The sequence below is a fragment of the Sus scrofa genome, chromosome 16 (assembly GCF_000003025.6).
Source record: "Sus scrofa isolate TJ Tabasco breed Duroc chromosome 16, Sscrofa11.1, whole genome shotgun sequence".
NCBI classification, from domain to species: Eukaryota; Metazoa; Chordata; class Mammalia; order Artiodactyla; family Suidae; genus Sus; species Sus scrofa.
In genome coordinates, this window is record NC_010458.4 from 53,909,071 (window position 1) to 53,927,144 (window position 18,074).

At 43.9% G+C, this 18,074-nt stretch overlaps 1 protein-coding gene across 4 annotated transcripts in view; it reads right to left on the minus strand.

Annotated features, from left to right (window-relative positions):
• DOCK2 (dedicator of cytokinesis 2) overlaps positions 1-18,074 on the minus strand; it is a 405,461-nt gene that overhangs the window by 65,823 nt on the left and 321,564 nt on the right. For all 4 annotated transcript variants that reach the window (XM_021076635.1, XM_021076633.1, XM_021076634.1 and 1 more), the window contains 3 exons: positions 16,394-16,472; positions 5,412-5,512; positions 5,243-5,301 (listed from right to left, as the gene is read on the minus strand). In XM_021076635.1, the coding sequence (XP_020932294.1) occupies positions 5,243-5,301; positions 5,412-5,512; positions 16,394-16,472 (239 nt within the window). The remainder of the gene's footprint in view (positions 1-5,242; positions 5,302-5,411; positions 5,513-16,393; positions 16,473-18,074) is intronic.

An 18,074-nucleotide genomic window follows, 5' to 3' on the forward strand; every position in this document is an offset into this window, starting at 1 on the left:
ATTCGCTCAACAGAGCCCTCCTCATTGTCCTCATTTATCTCCCATTTGCCTGAACTCCTGAGTTTTCACCACACTTTTCACACTAAAGAACATGCTCTTTGTTTGTTCTTTAAAGTTGTGGTTGGTTCTACTCTTAGAACAGGATGGTGGGCTCTTCTGGGCCGGGCAGGGACTGTGCCTTCAACTTCCCCGACTCTCTGCCCTCTCTGGAGCTTCGCGCTGAGCTGGGCACTCCACAGATGCTTAAAAAGTAATGGCTCACTTGCTCTCACGGCTCTGCCGGGAGCAACCTCCCCACATGTGAGGCCATGATGCAGCCGCTGGAATTTGTCTTTCTTTCCCACGAAGACTGTTAACACAGCAGACCAGCATTAACCCAAGTGGATGTGGGATGGTTAAGTACAAAGTCATTTTGGCAAAATGTGCCTTGCTTCACTCCAAGCAGAAATCAAATGTCATGATGCTCCACTATCAGGAAAAGTACATTGTATTTGGTATCACCCCAGGATCCAAAAACACAGATGGCATTAACTCTTCAGTGGCTGGGTACCAACATATGGTCCTTCTTTCCATTAATATCTCCCTGTGTGTACCTTCTCTCATAAAAGTATGCACACGTGCACACACACACACACACACACACACACACACATTGTCTAGACTTTTCCCTGAATAATCTTCCAGCCTGAGATTATCTTTGCAATTAGCTATCTTATAATCACAGCATTGCTCACATCCTTCCTGATGAGATGGAGATTATGCCACTGATGATCATGGTGATGATGCCCTGATTGCTTTGGGCATTAAAACAAAATTCTTACAACTTAGCATGCATTATGATTTACTCATTATCAGTAGTCTTTGAAAAATATACTTAGTTGGCTATTTCACACCCTTTGAAAATAATCTGCATATTCTGAAAAAAAGATGATCAGTAAGAACATTGGACTTTGGGTCAATAGTCCGGCTCTATTGCTTCAAGTGAGTTACTGACTTGCAGTTGACCTTGGGAATGACCTTGGGGCTCTCTGGGCCTCAGCGACCTCACCTATAAAACCAGGGGTTGAATGAGATGATATATCAAGGATGTAACAGAAAACTGATAACCACGGTTAAACTAAGTTCTGCTTTAGAGCTTTTCCTTAACAAAAGAAGTCAGATACTGTCATTCCAGAACTGCTTCTCCATCCCCAGCATGTGACCTTTTTCTCCATGGCTTCAAGGTGGCTATTCCACCTCAAGGCATCTTGTTGTTTCCCAGAAAGGAAGTGGGAGAAAGACTACAGGCAAAAAATGTGTTGCGATCATTGAATCCGTCCTCCTCCCTTTTATTGTAATTAGGAAAAATGTTTTCCTGAAGCCCCAAGAAGTTTATTTCTACTGATTCTCATCAGATAAAGCTGAGTCTCATGGCCAGCACCTGCTACAAAACATTGTTAACTGTCAAAATGGTGATCATGGGAAAAAAAAAAAAAAACAAACAAACCAGGGTTGAGTGAGCCAGGAAGCAGGATAGAATGGCTATTGAGTGGGCATTCAGCCATACATGCCACAGATAGCTTCGAAGTTTCATTCTGTCTTGGATATCCCATTAATTGCACTTTAAAACCCATCATTACCCAATGCAGGGTTCCACTACATCGGTCCCTCATGTACACAGTGCTTCGTCCTGGCTTGGATTAGCAGATTAACCTCATTAGCCTGATAGGGAAAGCATGTTAAATCCAGCATCTGGCAGAAGGCAGAGTGGGGTGGGTACGGGGAACCATCCATTCATTCTGCCTCCTCTTTCTGTTCTCTTCTCCCTGAAGGAGACAGGCAAGAAGGCAGCCTTATAACTAATGAGCAGCAGGAAGATCCCTTCAGGCTGGTATATACCTTCCTCTTCCTTAGAGTCCAGGCCAAGAGGTGAGGGAGGGGTGGATGGCCAGCCTAGCAAAAGCAGCCTTTACTTTTTGCTGCAGTGGACATCTGTGGCTTTGTTTAACCTCAACATAAATCCATAAACATGGTAATGTGTGAAATTCTACCTCTCCTGATGGATGCAGGCTTGGTAGCGGCAGAAGAAAGCCAAAAGAATGCCAAAAGAATGGTCCCTGGAGACTGGACCTTTAGCAGAGTGATGCGGGGATGGAACATATCACCTGCCCTGGATCCTAGAGTGGTTCTGTCTCTGTACTTTGTAGCCCTGTTCTCCTTGCCCTTCTGATAAATATCTTCTCTGATTAAGGCAGACACAGTCAACATCTCTTTCTTGTAAACCCCCAAACCCTAACAAGTATATCTTTTAATTGCATTACTTCTCCCTAGGGGTACTTGAATACAGCAAGGAGACTGTGATGCTTCTGAACCAGCCCTTGGTAGGGTACTTGTCCTGAATCTGCCTCTAATCCTCTAGATGATTTTGTACATACCTCTTGCCTCTCTATGCCTCAGTTTCCTTATTTGTTAAGATAGTGGGTTGGATCAGCCCTGTAGTTTCAAACTATTTTCTGAGTGTTTCAGGATTTCGTCCCAGAAAATCCTCAAGGGTCTACATGGGAGCTCAGGAGAAGCCCATTACAATGGGCTCTAGGCCCCCCCATCCCTCTTCAATTAGAATAGCTTGGCTTTCATCCAATTTCTGTATTGAGCATGAGATTTTTTTTATTGGTCCTCAGCTAAAAATAAACATTTGAAAAATGCTGGACAATATGATCTCGAAAGGGCCCTTCCAGCTCTGATGTTCTGTGATTCTAAGCAGGTGGAATATTTGGTAACATCTTTTCATTCATCAGCATAATTAGGTGTGCAGGAAGCCTGCCAAAACATAATCTATATCTAAATAAAATCTTCTGTGTGCAAAACAACGGCAATGAAGGACATTCAGAAAAGGGCAGGCTGTGTGGAAGAACTAGAAACAAACAAAGCCCAAATCCCTGTTTTGCAATTCTGGCAATGCCTGGTGTGTGGATCTAGGCAAGGAAGCCCACCACAGCTTTACGTAGTCTTTGCTGTTGTAAAACAAAGACTGCAAACTCACATGCAAGCTGAGTCTGGGCCCCATGTTTCATTGGACACATTCAATGTTTCACAAACTTTCAATTAGTTATCACCAATATTCATAAATTGGAAAAAGCATTTAAAAATCATGTTTCCTGCCTTCTTTTGAAAAACTGGAAGATGTGGCACTGTCAGCCTTGCATTCTAATGGGGCAACAATCAACCCTGAGCGGGGCAGCCACGGGCTCCTTTCAGCTGAGGCACATCTGTTTCATTTTGTTCCGGCCCAGCTACTCCTTCCCATTTTCCTGACCCCAAGGCCAGATGCTGGCTACCAGGTGGCCTTCACTCGTACTCTGCTTTTTTGTGTTTTCCTCTTGCAGGGTAATGATAAATGAAACATCAACTCTTTCTTATATCTCTGTCATTACCCAAAGTGGAAAAAAAAGCTAGACTAAGAAAGACATGCTATTCCAGAAAAACAGGGCAGAGATGGTATTTATTTATGACAGTGGCTTATAAATGGGGGTCATTTTGCACACACACACAGAGGACATTTGGCAAGATCTAGAGACTTTTTTGCTGTCATAATTAGGGAGGATGCTTTTGGCATCTGGTGGGGAGAGGGCAGGAGTAATACTGACTATCCTAAAATGCACAAAGTGGCCCCCACAACAAAGAATGATCCAGCCCTAATGTTGACAGTACTTGCTTTATGGGTTTCTGTGGGTTTAACATGCATCAGCCCCTTCACTCTTTCCCATTACCTGCTTGGGCCCTGAGCTTCAGGCCTTAGTGATACAGGCCCAGCCTTGATGATGAACAAGCCAGGATTGGAAAATTAGGTTCCATCCTGATGAGGCGTGGGTGAAAATGATGATTAAAAACTCTGACATGGTTATGGCCTCTGTGGCTTCACTCTCCCAGTTTTTGCTCTCATGATCCTCGTAATTACCCTGAGAGAAGGCACTATTTCCCCAGTTCCCTTGCTTTGGGCCTCTGACATGACAGAGCAAGGCCCCAGACAGAGATGCAGCAGTCTGTTCTGAGCCCGGTGCCCCAGCTCTCCTTTGATTCTGTGAGCCAGTCCACAGCCCTCCTCTTACCAGGATGTGCTCTCGGCTGAGCGCAATGCTGGCAGCACCCACAGAACCCAGACTGACAGTCTGTCCACTGGGCTTCCCTTAGAATGAATGGATCTTGCCCTGGTGCCCAGGACATCAGATGGGGACTGAAAGACACTAAGAGGTCTGGGGAGGCAAGAAGCAAAGTCAGGGGAGGTAATTTAGGTTGAATCCAAGAGCCAGGCACAGTCCTGCAAGTGCTCCACTGAAGAGGGTCGACATTCGAGTCCAGGGCAGAGCAATTCGGCTGCAGAGAGCCAAGGAGGGCGCACAGAAATTGAAGGTAAAAATTACTCATTACTTGTTAACTATTTACTCATCCATCCTTCCATCTGTTCATCCTTTCCACACCTGTTTATGGAGTAAAATCCAGGCCTTGGGCAAGGTATGTGGCCCCCATCCTCCTGGAATCAAAACCAAGCTCTGGGACTTGCTGCTGTTTCATCTCAAGCAAGCTACTTTCCTCTCTCAGTTTCTCGATCAACAAAAGGATCGGGGCAGGGGGGTTCCATCTTGCAGAAGGTGATGCAAGAGGATTGAATAAGATCTCCTTAGCACAGGTCTGACTCAGACTCTCAACAAATGTCTTCCTGATTCCATCTCCCCTTCCCTCCTCCCACGGGGACCACTCAGCTCACACATGATTCCTGTAGCTCACAGAAGCAGGGCCAGCTGCTGGGGTCACCTTCCAGCTCAAATTGTATCACAAATGACCTTTGCCTTCCATAGAAGTTCTCCCCCATGAGGTGGGAGGGTCTTTTGTAGATCACAGCACCACATAAGAAGGAGGATGCAATGCAGAATGCCCACCAAGAGCAGGGGGCTTGCACGTGACGTGTGAGGACGTGCATTCTCACCGCGGTCAGGCTCTTCCTCCTTTTTGTAAATCCCAATTTGCCCTCTTAACCCCTCAGGGGCATCAAGGAGAGGCAGATCCACAGCTGTCTGGGGGCCTGGGAGACGGTGATGGGCACCTTCTCTCATCGGGCACTTAACAAGGACCCGGGGTGCGCACAGTGATAAACTATTATTTCAGGCTCCCACTGCTGAAAGCCCCATGGCCCTTTAACAGATGGTCTTCAAGAAGGAGCCTGGCATGTGCAGATGTGTCTGTCTGGATGTGTGTGCCTACTCACCAAGCTTGTACCACATATCACGGATGGAGAAGCCAATTAGCCGTCTCATGTCCCCGTACCTAGGAGAAATAAAAAATGTCTGCTCCAGGCACCATCTCAGGGATTCGCATGATCCCCCCACCCAACACACACACACCGCCGCCTTTCAGGAGCTCCAAATGCAACCTACTTATTCAGGATTTTGTTGTATTTGGCGTGCGAGAACTGCTCCAGCTGCAGAGAATCTTGCGTGATAAAAGCCACTGCCAGATGAAAATAGTTGTTCCACAGCTGTAAATGAAAGAGCAGAGAACAGTCATGGAGAGGGTCTGAAGTGGGAAAGCATATTAAATGCTGGGTAGTGTGAATAATTTATGAAGATGGCAGAAGACAGAGGCAGAACCAGTTTAATTTTGCACACTGCAATTGTCTAACTGGCACTGATTCTGAAATGAACATCACGGCCAAGGCGAGGACAATGGATGGACTTCTCTAGGCGCTGACCACGTACTCTCTGAACAACAGGATGTAGGCAGAGAGGAAGGGTTTAGGAAGGCTGCTTTTTTTTTTCTTCTTGTTATTTTGCTTCATTTTGTTTTTTTAAAGACAACTCGCCCCAGCTGCGTGCCCTGATGAGCTGGTTCTCTGCCCTAGAATTAGAGGGTGATGACAGATAAGTATTTCAGAGGCTCTCAGCCTTTCTAGAAGTCCTCCCTAATTCACCCCATGTCTCAGAGCACCAGCCAGCAACCTATTGCATCTCAGAGTATTTTGCCTTCTCCTTCCCCTTAGTTCAATGGTTTCAAAGTGTGGCCCTGGGCCAGCAGCAACAGCAGCACCCGAGAACTCTTTAAAATGCAAATTCTCTGGTTCTCCCCACCCCAACACCTACTGAATCAAATCCCAGAAACCCATATGTTCACAAACACTCACTGATTCTTTTTTATTTTATTTTATTTTATTTTATTTTATTTTATTGGAGCAGAGTTGACTCACAAAGTTGTTATTTTCAGGTGCACAGCAAAGTAAATCAGTTATACATATACATACATCCATTCCTTTTCAGATTCTTTTCCCACATAGGTTATTAGGCAATATTGAGTAGATTTCCCTGTGCTATACAGTCGATCCTTGTTATGCCTATCTATTTCACACACAGTGGTGTGTGTATGACAATCTCAAACTTTACCTCTCCCCCTCCATGGCTTCCCCTTTGGTAACAGTGTGTTTTCAAACTCTTAGAGTTCGTTTGTGTTTTGTAAGTTCTTTCGTATCATATTTTATTAGACTCAACATATTAGTGTGCTCATAGAATATTTGTCTTTTTCTGTCTTACTTCACTTAGTAAGATAATTTCTAGGTCCGTCCATGTTGATGCAAATGGCATTATTTCTTTTATGGCTGAGGAATATTCCATTGTATATATGTACCACATCTTCTTCATCCAATTGTCTGTTGATGGACATTTAAGCTGCGTCCAGGTCTTGGCTATTGTAAATAGTGCTGCAATGAAATTTGGGGTACATGTATCTTTGCAAATTATGGTTTTTTCCAAACATATGCTGAGGAGTGGGATTGCTGGATCATACGGTAGTTCTATTTTTATTTTTTTAAGAAAATGCCATATTGTTCTCCATAGTGATTGTACCAATTTATATGGTGGTTCGATTTTTATTTGTTTAAGGAATTGCCATATTGTTCTCCATAGTGATTGTACCAATTTATATTTCCACCAACAGTATAGGAGGGTTCCCTTTTCTCAACACCCTCTCCAGCAGTTATTATTTGTAGACTTTTTGGTGATGGCTGCTCTGACTGGTATGACGTGGTATCACATTGCATTTCTCTAATTACCAGTGATGTTGACCAGATAGACTTAATTGATATTTATAGAACATTCCATCTGAAAGCAGCAGAATACATATTCTCGTCACATGTACATGGAACATTATCCAGGAGAGAGAACATTCTGGGCCACAAACCAAGCCTGAGTCAATTTAAGAAAATTGGTATCATAGCAAGCATCTTTTCTGACCAAAATTCTATGAGACTAGAAATCAATATCAAGAAAAAAAAAACTGTAAAAAACACAAGCACATGGAGACTAAACAATATGCTACTAAACAACTAGTGGATCACTGAAGAAATCAAAGAGGAAATAAAGAGTTACTTAGAGACAAGTGACAATGAAGATACAATGATCCAAAACCTATGGGACATAGCAAAGGTAGTTCTGAGAGGGAAGTTTATAGCAAAACAATCTCAACTCAGGAAACAAGAAAAATCCCAAATAAACGATGCAACTTTATACTTTAGGCAACTAGAGAAAGAAGAACAAACACAACTCAAAGTTAGTAGAAGAAAAACCATAAAGATGGGAGCAAAAATAAATGAGACAGAGATGAAGAAAACAACAGAAAAGATCAATGAAACTAAAAGATGGGTCTTTGACAAGATACACAAAATTGATAAATCTTTAAGCCAGACTCATCAAGAAAAAAAGGGAGAGGGATCAAATCAGTAAAACTAGAAACGAAACAGGAGAAATTATAACTGACACTATAGAAATATAAAGGATCATATGAGATTACTATGATTTAGGCCAATAAAATGGACCACCTAGAAGAAATGGACAAATTCTTAGAAAGGTATAACCTTCTAAGACTGAACCAGGCATAAAGAGAAAATATGAAAGACCAATCACAAGCCTGAAATTGAAACTGATTAATAACACTTCCAAAAAATAAAAGCCCAGGACCAGACAGCTTCACAGGCAAATTCTGCCAAATATTTAGAGAAGAGTTAACACCTATCCTTCTGAAACTCTTCCAAAAAATTGCAGAGGATGGAACATTCCTTAGCTCATTCTGTGAGGCCACCATAACCCTGATACCCAAACCAAAGACACCACCAAAAAAAGAAAATTATAGGCCTATACCATGAATGTATATAGATTCAAATATCCTCAACAAGATATTAGCGAACCAAATACAACAATACATTAAAAGGATCACACACCATGGTCAAGTCGTATTTATCCCAGGGATGCAAGGATTTTTCAATATACGCAAATCAATCATTGTTACACACCACATCAACAAACGGAAGAAGCACTCACTGATTCTAATGCTTATTTGAGTTCAAGAACCACCAAGAGCCCAGTTTATAGATAGGTTTGTAATAACTTCAACACTTAGATGATCTCTTGGTGCCAAATGCAGAGACTAACACTAGAATCCACTCCACCTGCTCACTGTGAAACAGATCTAGCAAAGTGTACAGTGCAGGGCAAGGGCTCCAAAGGGTAGCAACATTGACAGTGAAACTGACACAGGCTATAGAGCCCAAGAGGTGGAGATCCAAACCAAGGTATTGTTGGGCCTCCATGAGCCCATCTGCAAGGGGGGTACCCTCGGTTTCCATGGTAGAGGGCTGTAGTAAAATCATGTGTTTAAAGGGCATGGATCTCAGTAAGAGCTCCAAAGCACTGGTTAGCCTTACCATTCTTTTCATTATTCTAGTGACATCTTTGGTACCAAAGCAAAGAGTACAACCTGGCACCTTCAGCACTCAAAGGCAACTATTACAAGACACCGTTGCCCTGCAAGGAGCAGGTGGGGGAAACTTTGCTGGGCAAAGCTCACCCACTTCCAGTCTCCTGTCAACACTGAATAGCAAGAGCAGGGGTAATACCAGCTAGAGAAATCACCAGCCAATGATTCAAAGGTGTTCATTGGAGGTTTCATATGAACACTCAAAGATGTTCATCGGAGGTTTCAGATGGCCAAGACTAAGTAAAAGGCAGTTCTACACTTAATGATGTTCTTATCACTGCCAGAGTATTACTTTCAAACGGGCTTGTGGTTCCAGTTTCAGAAAGAAGCAAAACAAGCCCTTCATTTTACCGTGGGCCAGGCACTTACCCATACATCCCTCCTTTCATCTCTCAAAACCTGATAGCTATTAGTAGGCCCATTTTACAGATGAGGAGACCAAACCTTAGTGGGGTTAAGTATTTTGCTTAAGGTCACACAGCTTGTTATACATGCAGTAGAGCTGGCATTTAAACCCAGGCCCACTGATTGACATTCAGGGCTCTTTACACACCATGGTCAGGTCAGTCTTTAGCTGAGGATGCATTAATACATTAACACATAACTGCCTATTCCAGAGGAGGGAGGGGGTTGATTTGCTCAGACTCATAGGCAGAATATGAGCACCTTGGCCTCCTTGGCTCTGCTTACAGTGGTTCTCACACCACAGCACCTAAGTCCCATTCTTGTATCAAAGCCCAGTTCAAGACCCATTTCCTTTATGAGGCCTTCCCAGAAGACAGACCACATCAGGTCCGCTCAAGCCTTCTGGATTTGAGTAGCACTTAGTAGGTGCAACTACAGATATGGGTCCACTGAACTGGATTTGAGTAGCACTTAGTAGGTGCAACTACAGATATGGGTTGCACCTGAACTTCCCATGACAGTATCATTCAGTGGTTAAAAGCAAATGCGTCAGCATCTCATAGACTAGGGTATGGATACCAGTCTCTCTCACTAGCTGAGCTGCCTCTGGCTGGTTCCTTGACCTTTCTGAGCCGCATTTTCCTTACTTATAAAGTGGAGAAAATAATGGAAACTACCATAAGGGATTGTTATAAATGCTGGATGAAATAATATGAGCATGAAGGCATCCATCAGTGTTCAGCAGATGGAGTGGTGGTGTTGGCCATGGTGCTGACTGTAGAGTATGTGGAAGCCCTGTCTTTCCCAATTCTCAGTTGCACTAGCAGCAAGGGTCCTGGTTTCCATTATTTGTATCCCTAATGCCAAATGCAGCACAAATTCAGGCTTGGATACAGTTGTGTTCCAGAAAATATTTATTTACTGTTTACCATTTTGTTAGATTCAACAGTTGTTTCAAAAGATCCCAGATTTTTCTTTCCTCCCTGCCCCAAGCTGTCTGGTGACATTTTACTAAGAGCTCAGCCTGGCTGGTTCAGAGAAGCCACAGAAACTTTAGCAACACACATGGGTCTCTCTTTCCCTGGGGTAAGAGGTGAGACGATTTCTGATTAAGAATTTAATATTTTGAAATCACAGGACAATGGAAGGTTAAAGCTGGAATAAATTTAAGGGTCATCTGACCCAACTCTATTACTTCACAGACGTAAACAGTGAGATCCAGATAAATTAAACTACCACCCAGTCATACTGCTAGTTAGTGTAATTAGAATTTAGCTATTTTAAATTAACTCTCAAAAAATTATAAATATAATATATGAACACAGTAAAAAATTAAATGGTTGAAAAGATTAAATCATAAAAAAATAATTTTCTATCCTACCTTGGACCCTAGTCTAATTCCCCAGAAGAAAATGTTTTACCAAATTCCTGGATATCCTTCCAAAAATTTTTGTGTATAAACAAACATATGTATAGACATATATTTTTTTCAAAAAAGAGTCTGCTGTACTTTGCTTTTTTCTCTCATCAATATTTCTGGCAGATGTTTCCATATTAGCATATAGAGATCTTCATTCTCTTTTATTGTTGCATGGTCTTCTGCTCTGAGAATATACTTTAATTTTAACCAATTTCCTATTTAGAGACATTTAGCTTGATTCCAACTTTTTCTCCTTTAGCATCAGTGCTGTAATCAACATTCTGGTTTACATATCTTTATGTATGGGAGACTATCATGTAATATACAATCTTAGAGGTGGAACTGCTAATGCACAGGGTCTATGCAGACTTTTTTTTTTTTACTCTTTGTTTGCTGTCTTTATTTGTTTTCATGGGTACTGTCAGGTTGCCTTCCAGGATTCCAATCCAATTACCAGCTCCACTGTCATGGGCAAGTTACCCTACTTCTCCGAATCTTTAGATAGTATCTAAAGGGGGTTGTTATAAAGACTAAATGAGGAAATTGCTACCTAGTAAACTCCCACTCAGTCTTAGTTCAAAAATCACTTCCTGGGGAAGTCTTCCCAGCTTCCCTGGACTAAAGTAGATCAGCCCCATTATTCACCCTCATTACACCCTGTTCATAGGAGTAATGACATATTTTAAGCAGAACTAATTTACTTTCTGCCTCCTCCATTGGATGTAAGCATCACGCAGGCAAGAACCTCATCTTTCTCTCTCTCTCTTTTTTTTAGGGCTGCACCCACGGCATATGGAGGTTCCCAGGCTAGGGGTCTAATCAGAGCTACAGCTGCTGGCCTATGCCACAGCCACAGAAATGCAGGATCTGAGGCATGTCTGCGACCTACACCACAGCTCATGGCAAGGCCGGATCCTTAACCCATTCAGCGAGGCCAGGGATTAAACCCGCAACCTCGTGGTTCCTAGTTGGATTCATTTCCGCTGCACCATGACGGGAACCCCAAGAACTTCATCTCTTTACTCAGTGTTGTATATCTAGGGTCTAGGATTGTGTTTAACCCAGCATATGCTCAGGAAATTTTTGTTAAATGAGTTCATTAAAGAGCCCAGCCCTCCGCATGAGTCCTTATTAAGTCCTCCCCAGAAACTCTGAGATTTGTATTATGATTCTCAACATTTTAGAGAGTAAGAAGCCGAGGCTCAGAGAGGTTGAATAACTTGCCCACGGTCACACAAAGCTGGCATTTGAATCCAAGTTTATCTGTTTCCAGAACTTGTCTTCTTTAACCATTCTGCTCTTCTGCTAAAAATCACTTTTCTTCTCCTTTCTCCATTTCTGTCAACCTTTGTTGTTGGTTGAGGTTTCCACTGGTTCATTGGATGTCTTTACAGCAGAGACAGCAAGAATTTTTGATCCTGTAAGATTCTTCCTCAATGGGCTTGAATTATTTGCTCCAAATTCCGATTTTTTAAAAAAGGACCCAACACCCAGGGTTGCCGAAACACAGTCAGTATACCATCTTCCGTGGTGCAAAGGTCTAGTTGCCATGATGTTCTGAAGATGCTGTTGGTTCTGCGAGTGCAAGTTTCCAATTATGGATTCAGATTGGCGACATTAGGCCAGAGGTTGTCTGGAGCCCTCAAACTGAGGCAGGCAGGGCTGCGTAAACTATTGTCAGGCATGTGACCATCTTTCTGCCTGGTGGAGGCATCCTGCCATGAGCCTCCCTGTGGGTAGTGCCATAGTCCTCTTTAAGGGCATGGGGCACTCTTCCTTGAGTTTCCCTCTGGGTCTGTGTTCCATCTCTCATGGTTTTTTTTTTTGTTTTTTTGTTTTTGTTTTTTGCCATTACTGGTTACATTTCCCATTATAAAGACCAACCCTGCCCTTACACTTCCACCAATGGCTGGAGATATTCTGGAAGCTCTTGATTTCACGGGGTCTCCCATTCAAGTTCAAAAATGATCCCAAGGTTCTCTGAGGCACAGAGGCTGATCCAGAAATGCCTCAAGGCCAAGGCTGAAATTACCAAAGGCAGAGCCAACTAGAGCTGTTGTAGTAGTAGCAATCCCACCACTGCCTAAGATGGAAAAAGTTGATCTGGAGCCAAAGAGTACATCTGAAGTGTAACCACTGATGTCTGGGCCAGTCAGAGTTGCAGACACAGAGAGTCTAACCCCACAGCCAATCATCATAGAGCTCTCTATCCCAGGCCAGCCTGAGCTAATAAGGGCAGACAGTGTTTCTGGAGCTATGTAGAGCTGTCTCCTAGATCTGAAAGGTCACCTGTTTCTACGAGACAGTGCAGAAGAGTGAAAAGAGCTTGGGCTTTGAAGATTGGTCTGCAGTTCAATCCCAGCAGCCCCACTTAGTAGTTAGATGGCATTTAACAGGAAACTCAATCATTTATCTAAACCTTGGTTTGTTCATCAGTAAAATGGGTATATCCCAACCTAAGAGGGTCATGATAAGGATCAACATGCCCTAAGTAAATGCCTAATAAAAGTTAGTCATTTTCTTCAAAAGCTTGGATGCTAGAAGATGGATTTACAGCCCACTATTGAGACACCAAATCCTTGAGGACTGGGGAATGTTCTGCTTTGCTTCTGAATTTTTCAAGGCATGTTGCACTAGCCTGGACTCATGAAAATTGCTCTTAAACAAAAATTCTCACTGAGTTAAATGTGAAATCCTCTCTTGGTCGTCTGTGACCATGTAGACACATGCAAATGTCAAGGCCCAGCATCTGAATAGGGCCTGGGAATGAAAATTATTTTAGCCCCAAACAGGAAACATCATTTTTGTAATTCTTAAGTCTTGTCACCCACAGAGTGGCACCCACAGAGCTTCTTGCTTTTTGCCCTTTGAATCATAAAAACCACAGTTCCGGAAAAGACATTAGGGATAATCTCATTGTACCTGCCCCTTCTCTGGACAGCAGCTGCCAAGGCCAGCAGTGCTTAGTGATGGATGCTGTTCCTGCTGATATTAAATGCATAATTAATGAAACTGTAAGAAGGAAACAAGGCATGTTCCAGGCAGGGTACAGAGAACAAATCCATTCTTACATGAGCGAGGAGAAGGTAAGAGAACAAAGATAAGGTTGAAGAATGATCCTGTTCTTGAGTCTTTTCCAGTGAATATCTACGGAAGTCTCATTAGAAAAAGAGACTTATTTCATTGTGTAATGTTGGCCACTTTCTCATCTTACAAAATCTTGTGGGTGTGACAGCCCCAGGCAGTGTTGGGATGACCAGAAAGATGCCTCCCTACCATCCTGTTGGCTGCGGACATACATGAGCTCCCGGACCTGACGCATTTAAGACCATCATCATCATCCAAATGGTAACAGTTACTAAAATTACAGTGAACTCACAGGTATTAAGTAGCTACAATGTTCCCAGCACTGTTCTAAGTGTTTTATATGAATTAATTCACTTCATTTCAACAATCCAATGAGGTAGCTACCAATAGTGTCATAATTTGACATTGAGGAAACTGAGCCACAGAGAAATGAAGTGCCTAATGTCACACGGCTCAAAGATGCAAACATTCCATGTATGAAATCCCTGCTTCTCAGAGCTCCTCTCAGATACAGATATTCTTTCAGGAAAACTGGATAAAAGCTAAAAGAATGGCATACAGGACTGAAGCTAAGCTCTTCTCTCTCTGGCAGAGAGCCAGAGTCGGGAAATCAGGTCTGAGGCTGTAATTGCCAATGCCCACGCAAAGGGATGAACAAATGAGCCAACAGATTTATGGCCCAGATACTGCCTTGCCACCGATTCCTAGGTGTGTTGTTCAAGCCGCCCTCCCCCAAAGCAACGGCCTTATTAACTTCCCTGATGACACCTGTAGCCAGAGTCTGAGCCACATTTGGGAGGGGATCAAACACTTCTGATTCAAACAGCCAAAGTGACAGGTTTTATTTCCACATTGAAGATTGATAACTCTCACTCAGACCCTGCCGGGCAGTCAACCCAATGTGGTGGGGAAACTCCATCTCTAGCCACTGCTGTGCTCTGTCCCACCTCTGCACTGACATGCTGTGTGACTTCAGGCTGCCCATCACCTGGGCGTCCTACTACCCACATCCCTCCAGCAGAGGAAATCATAATAGTAAGTACCTGTAGGGTAGCTGTAAGGACTGAGAAAGATAACGCGTAAAATGCTTGTCGTGAGATCTGTGTGTACAATCGCTGTCAGAAAATGGCAGCTATTCTTTTTATCCTCATTATCACTATAGTTCAATTGCCTGATTTAAATGCAAGGGGGTGGGAGGAAGTCTTATTCAAACGTATTGTTTACTAAGTACTTATAGGCTGGTGACACCCAGCAGAGTGGATCTCACAGACCTCAGCCCAGGCATCACCTCCTCCAGGAAACCTACTGTGTGCCGGGCACAGTGCTTAGAGCCCTGTGAGTTAGTCTTTGCACTCCTGAAGCTTATCTTCTCCCAGAGGAAAGAAAGAGAACAGGCACATAGAACAGCAAAAAAGATCCCACCAAGCACTATCAAGAGACTACAGGAGTTCCTGTTGTGGCTCAGCAGGATCAAACCCGACTAGTAGCCACAAGGCCGTGGGTTCCATTCCCTGGCCCCACTCAGTGGGTTAAGTATGTGACATTGCCATGAGCTGCAGTATAGGTTGCAGACTCAGCTTGGATCCTGAGTTGCTGTGGCTGTGGCCGTCAGCTGCAGCTCTGATTCAACCCCTAGCCTGGGAACTTCCATATGCCATGGGTGCGGCCCTAAAAAGATTTGAGAGAGAGAGAGAGAGAGAGAATGAGAGAGCTAGAGGCTAGAGACTACAGCAGGCTGAGCTTGAGACCTCGTGACCTTGTGGTTGCTAGGGGACCTTCAGGGAGGAGTCAGGCTGGGAGGTCTCTTGGAGGAGGAAGAATCTGGATGGAAACTGTTGGGACTTTACAAGTGAGTTCCCCCAGCAAGAGCTCTGGCACATTCCAGTTCTGGAAAAGCCCCACCAAGTGGCAAGCATTCCACAGATGAGTCCGCTGAGGCACAGATGCAGTCCAGGCCTTGCCTGAGGTGGCGCAGCTGGTCAAGGATGGAAGCCCAGACAGGAACTGAACACCCAGAGGAGCAGGCAGAAACACCCTCATCCCAGTTTGCTGGCTACTCCCTAAGCTGGCGCTATAAGAGATGCTAGAGGTCAGGGGCTGCCCTGGAGGGAGCATCCCCTTTTGGGGGGGGTCTTCCCTCTCACACCTCCAGCCAGAGGGAGCCACCTGGCTTCATGTGCCAGGCTTTGACGAGTTGCTTCTACCTGCCAGGGCCTTGAGCAGGTGTGTCGCTCTTCCCCAAGGGCATGATTTGAGGCCCCTGAATCTCAGAGAGGTCTTGTCTGAGCACTAAAAGTGATTCCGAAGAATCAGAAAATGATAGACCTGACTAGGGAGCTTTATTTTTCAGTATCTGGGAAGGGCTGCTTTTGTAGGTGCCAGTGAATAGGAAAGTAAGAAAAGAGGATACATGTTTAAAAGGTGGCGCACACTCTGGCAGTGACTGAGTGTATGTCTCCTCTTTAGCACAAGATACATTGCACAGTCACACTTGCATATGCTGCTCAGTTGAGGACTGTTTAATCAAGGGCCTGGTTCCGAGCTCTGAGTAATTCTCTCCCCATCACCACCACTCGGTGGAAACCTGCAGAGACACAGGCATACCTTTGGGAGAGCTCTGGGATGTGTCTGAGGGAGCAGTCAGCCTGGGATGCTGGAGCTGGCCTGCCAGGCACCCCAAGGACAGCTCTGGGGCCTCACACTCACCTGGAACTCAAAGTTTGTGTTTTCCAGGAACTTCTGGTTCATGGTTTCTGCAAACTTGTTGATAGCTCTCAGGAAGACCCTGGAAGAGGGAAGAAGGTCACCCGGCCATCTGAGCACTTTAACCCAGACATCCCTCCCTCGTGTTCCAGACAACAGATCCCTCAGGGAGCGTCCCAAAGACCCAAGGAGAGGCCGGCTGACCCACATAAACACCTGCTCACACCACAGACCTGGGGCCATGTCTGCCCTGCCCTGTCTATTTGACTTCATTTAGAAAATTTGTCTCTTGTTGAAGCTCTTACAAGCTTATGGCAGAAAATGCATGTCATCCAGAAAGATAGAAAGACAAATTGTCTCCTCCCAAATCAAATAAATAAACAAACAACACACCACCTATCATCTGGGGAAAACTGTCATTGACATTTTGATGAACATAATTTCAAACCTCTCCCTAGATGTATATACACGATTGCTATTTTAAAGATATCATTTTGATAAAAGGGGTTAAATGATGAATTCTACTTCACAGCCTGTCTCTTTTACTCAACAGTAAACCATGTGTTTCTTTCATGCCAATGAATCCCTTTTAATCACTGAAGAGCATTCCACTGTATGGGTGTATCACAGTTTAATTTCATCAGTCTTTTATTGATGGCCCTTTATGTTGTTTCTAAGCATTTTCTGTTGTAAACAGCATTTCCCTAATCACTCTTCTATGTATGCCTTGTACCTCCTAGATACCCCTCGTCTCCAGTTTTCTCCTTGAATAGGGATGCTGGTCAAATCTTATGCATTTTGAACATTTTGGTACCCGTTGTAAAATTGTGTTTGTCCTTAAATGCCCTCCATCCATCCCTTTCTCTCCTTCCTCCCTACTGACTGGTCTTGCAAACCCTTATCTCTTGCTCTTTCAACCTCTAGAGTGCCTTACTCTTTGGGACAGTTCCAATCCTGCTGATCACCGACTTCAATGACTCCCCACTGGCCACAGAATGAGTCCAAACTCTCTTGACAGTCTATGCCCTCCAGGATTGGACCCCACCTTCTTTGCTAGACTCATTTCTCACTATTATGCTCTGCTTTTAGTTGTCTTCCTTTGCATAGAACACCCCCTCCTTCTAATCTCTTTAGAGCAAGGTCTACTGTGTCTTTGTGTCCCCCAGAGAACAGTCAATGCAATTGCTTTTCTCAGAGTTTATCCTGTGCTATACAAGGAATTAGTTGTGTGACTCAGCCTCCTCCAATAGACTGCACTTTCCTGAAATCAGAGACTCCCTCCATAAGCTCTTTGACTCTCCACTCAACATGCCTTTGACTCCCAAATTGTATATCTTCATCGCTGGTCTCTCGCCTGAGCTCCGTCTTGCTCTCCAGCTCTTTGCTCTACACACTTGGATGACTAATAGGCATCTCAAACATACATGTCAAAAACTCAACTCCTATCACCCACCCTCTTTCTGTTGTTTTCTCATCTAAGAACAACTCAATTCTTCCAACTGCTCAGGGGGTGGGAGGACTTTCCTTGACTTTTCTCTTTCTCTCATACCCTACACCTGGCCAGTCAGCAAAACCTCTTAGGATTACTTTCAAAATATATCCAAATTCAACTACTTCTCATCACCCACTGTCACTGACCTGAACCAAGCCACTTTATTTCTGTCTTGGGTTTTTGCAGTCACCC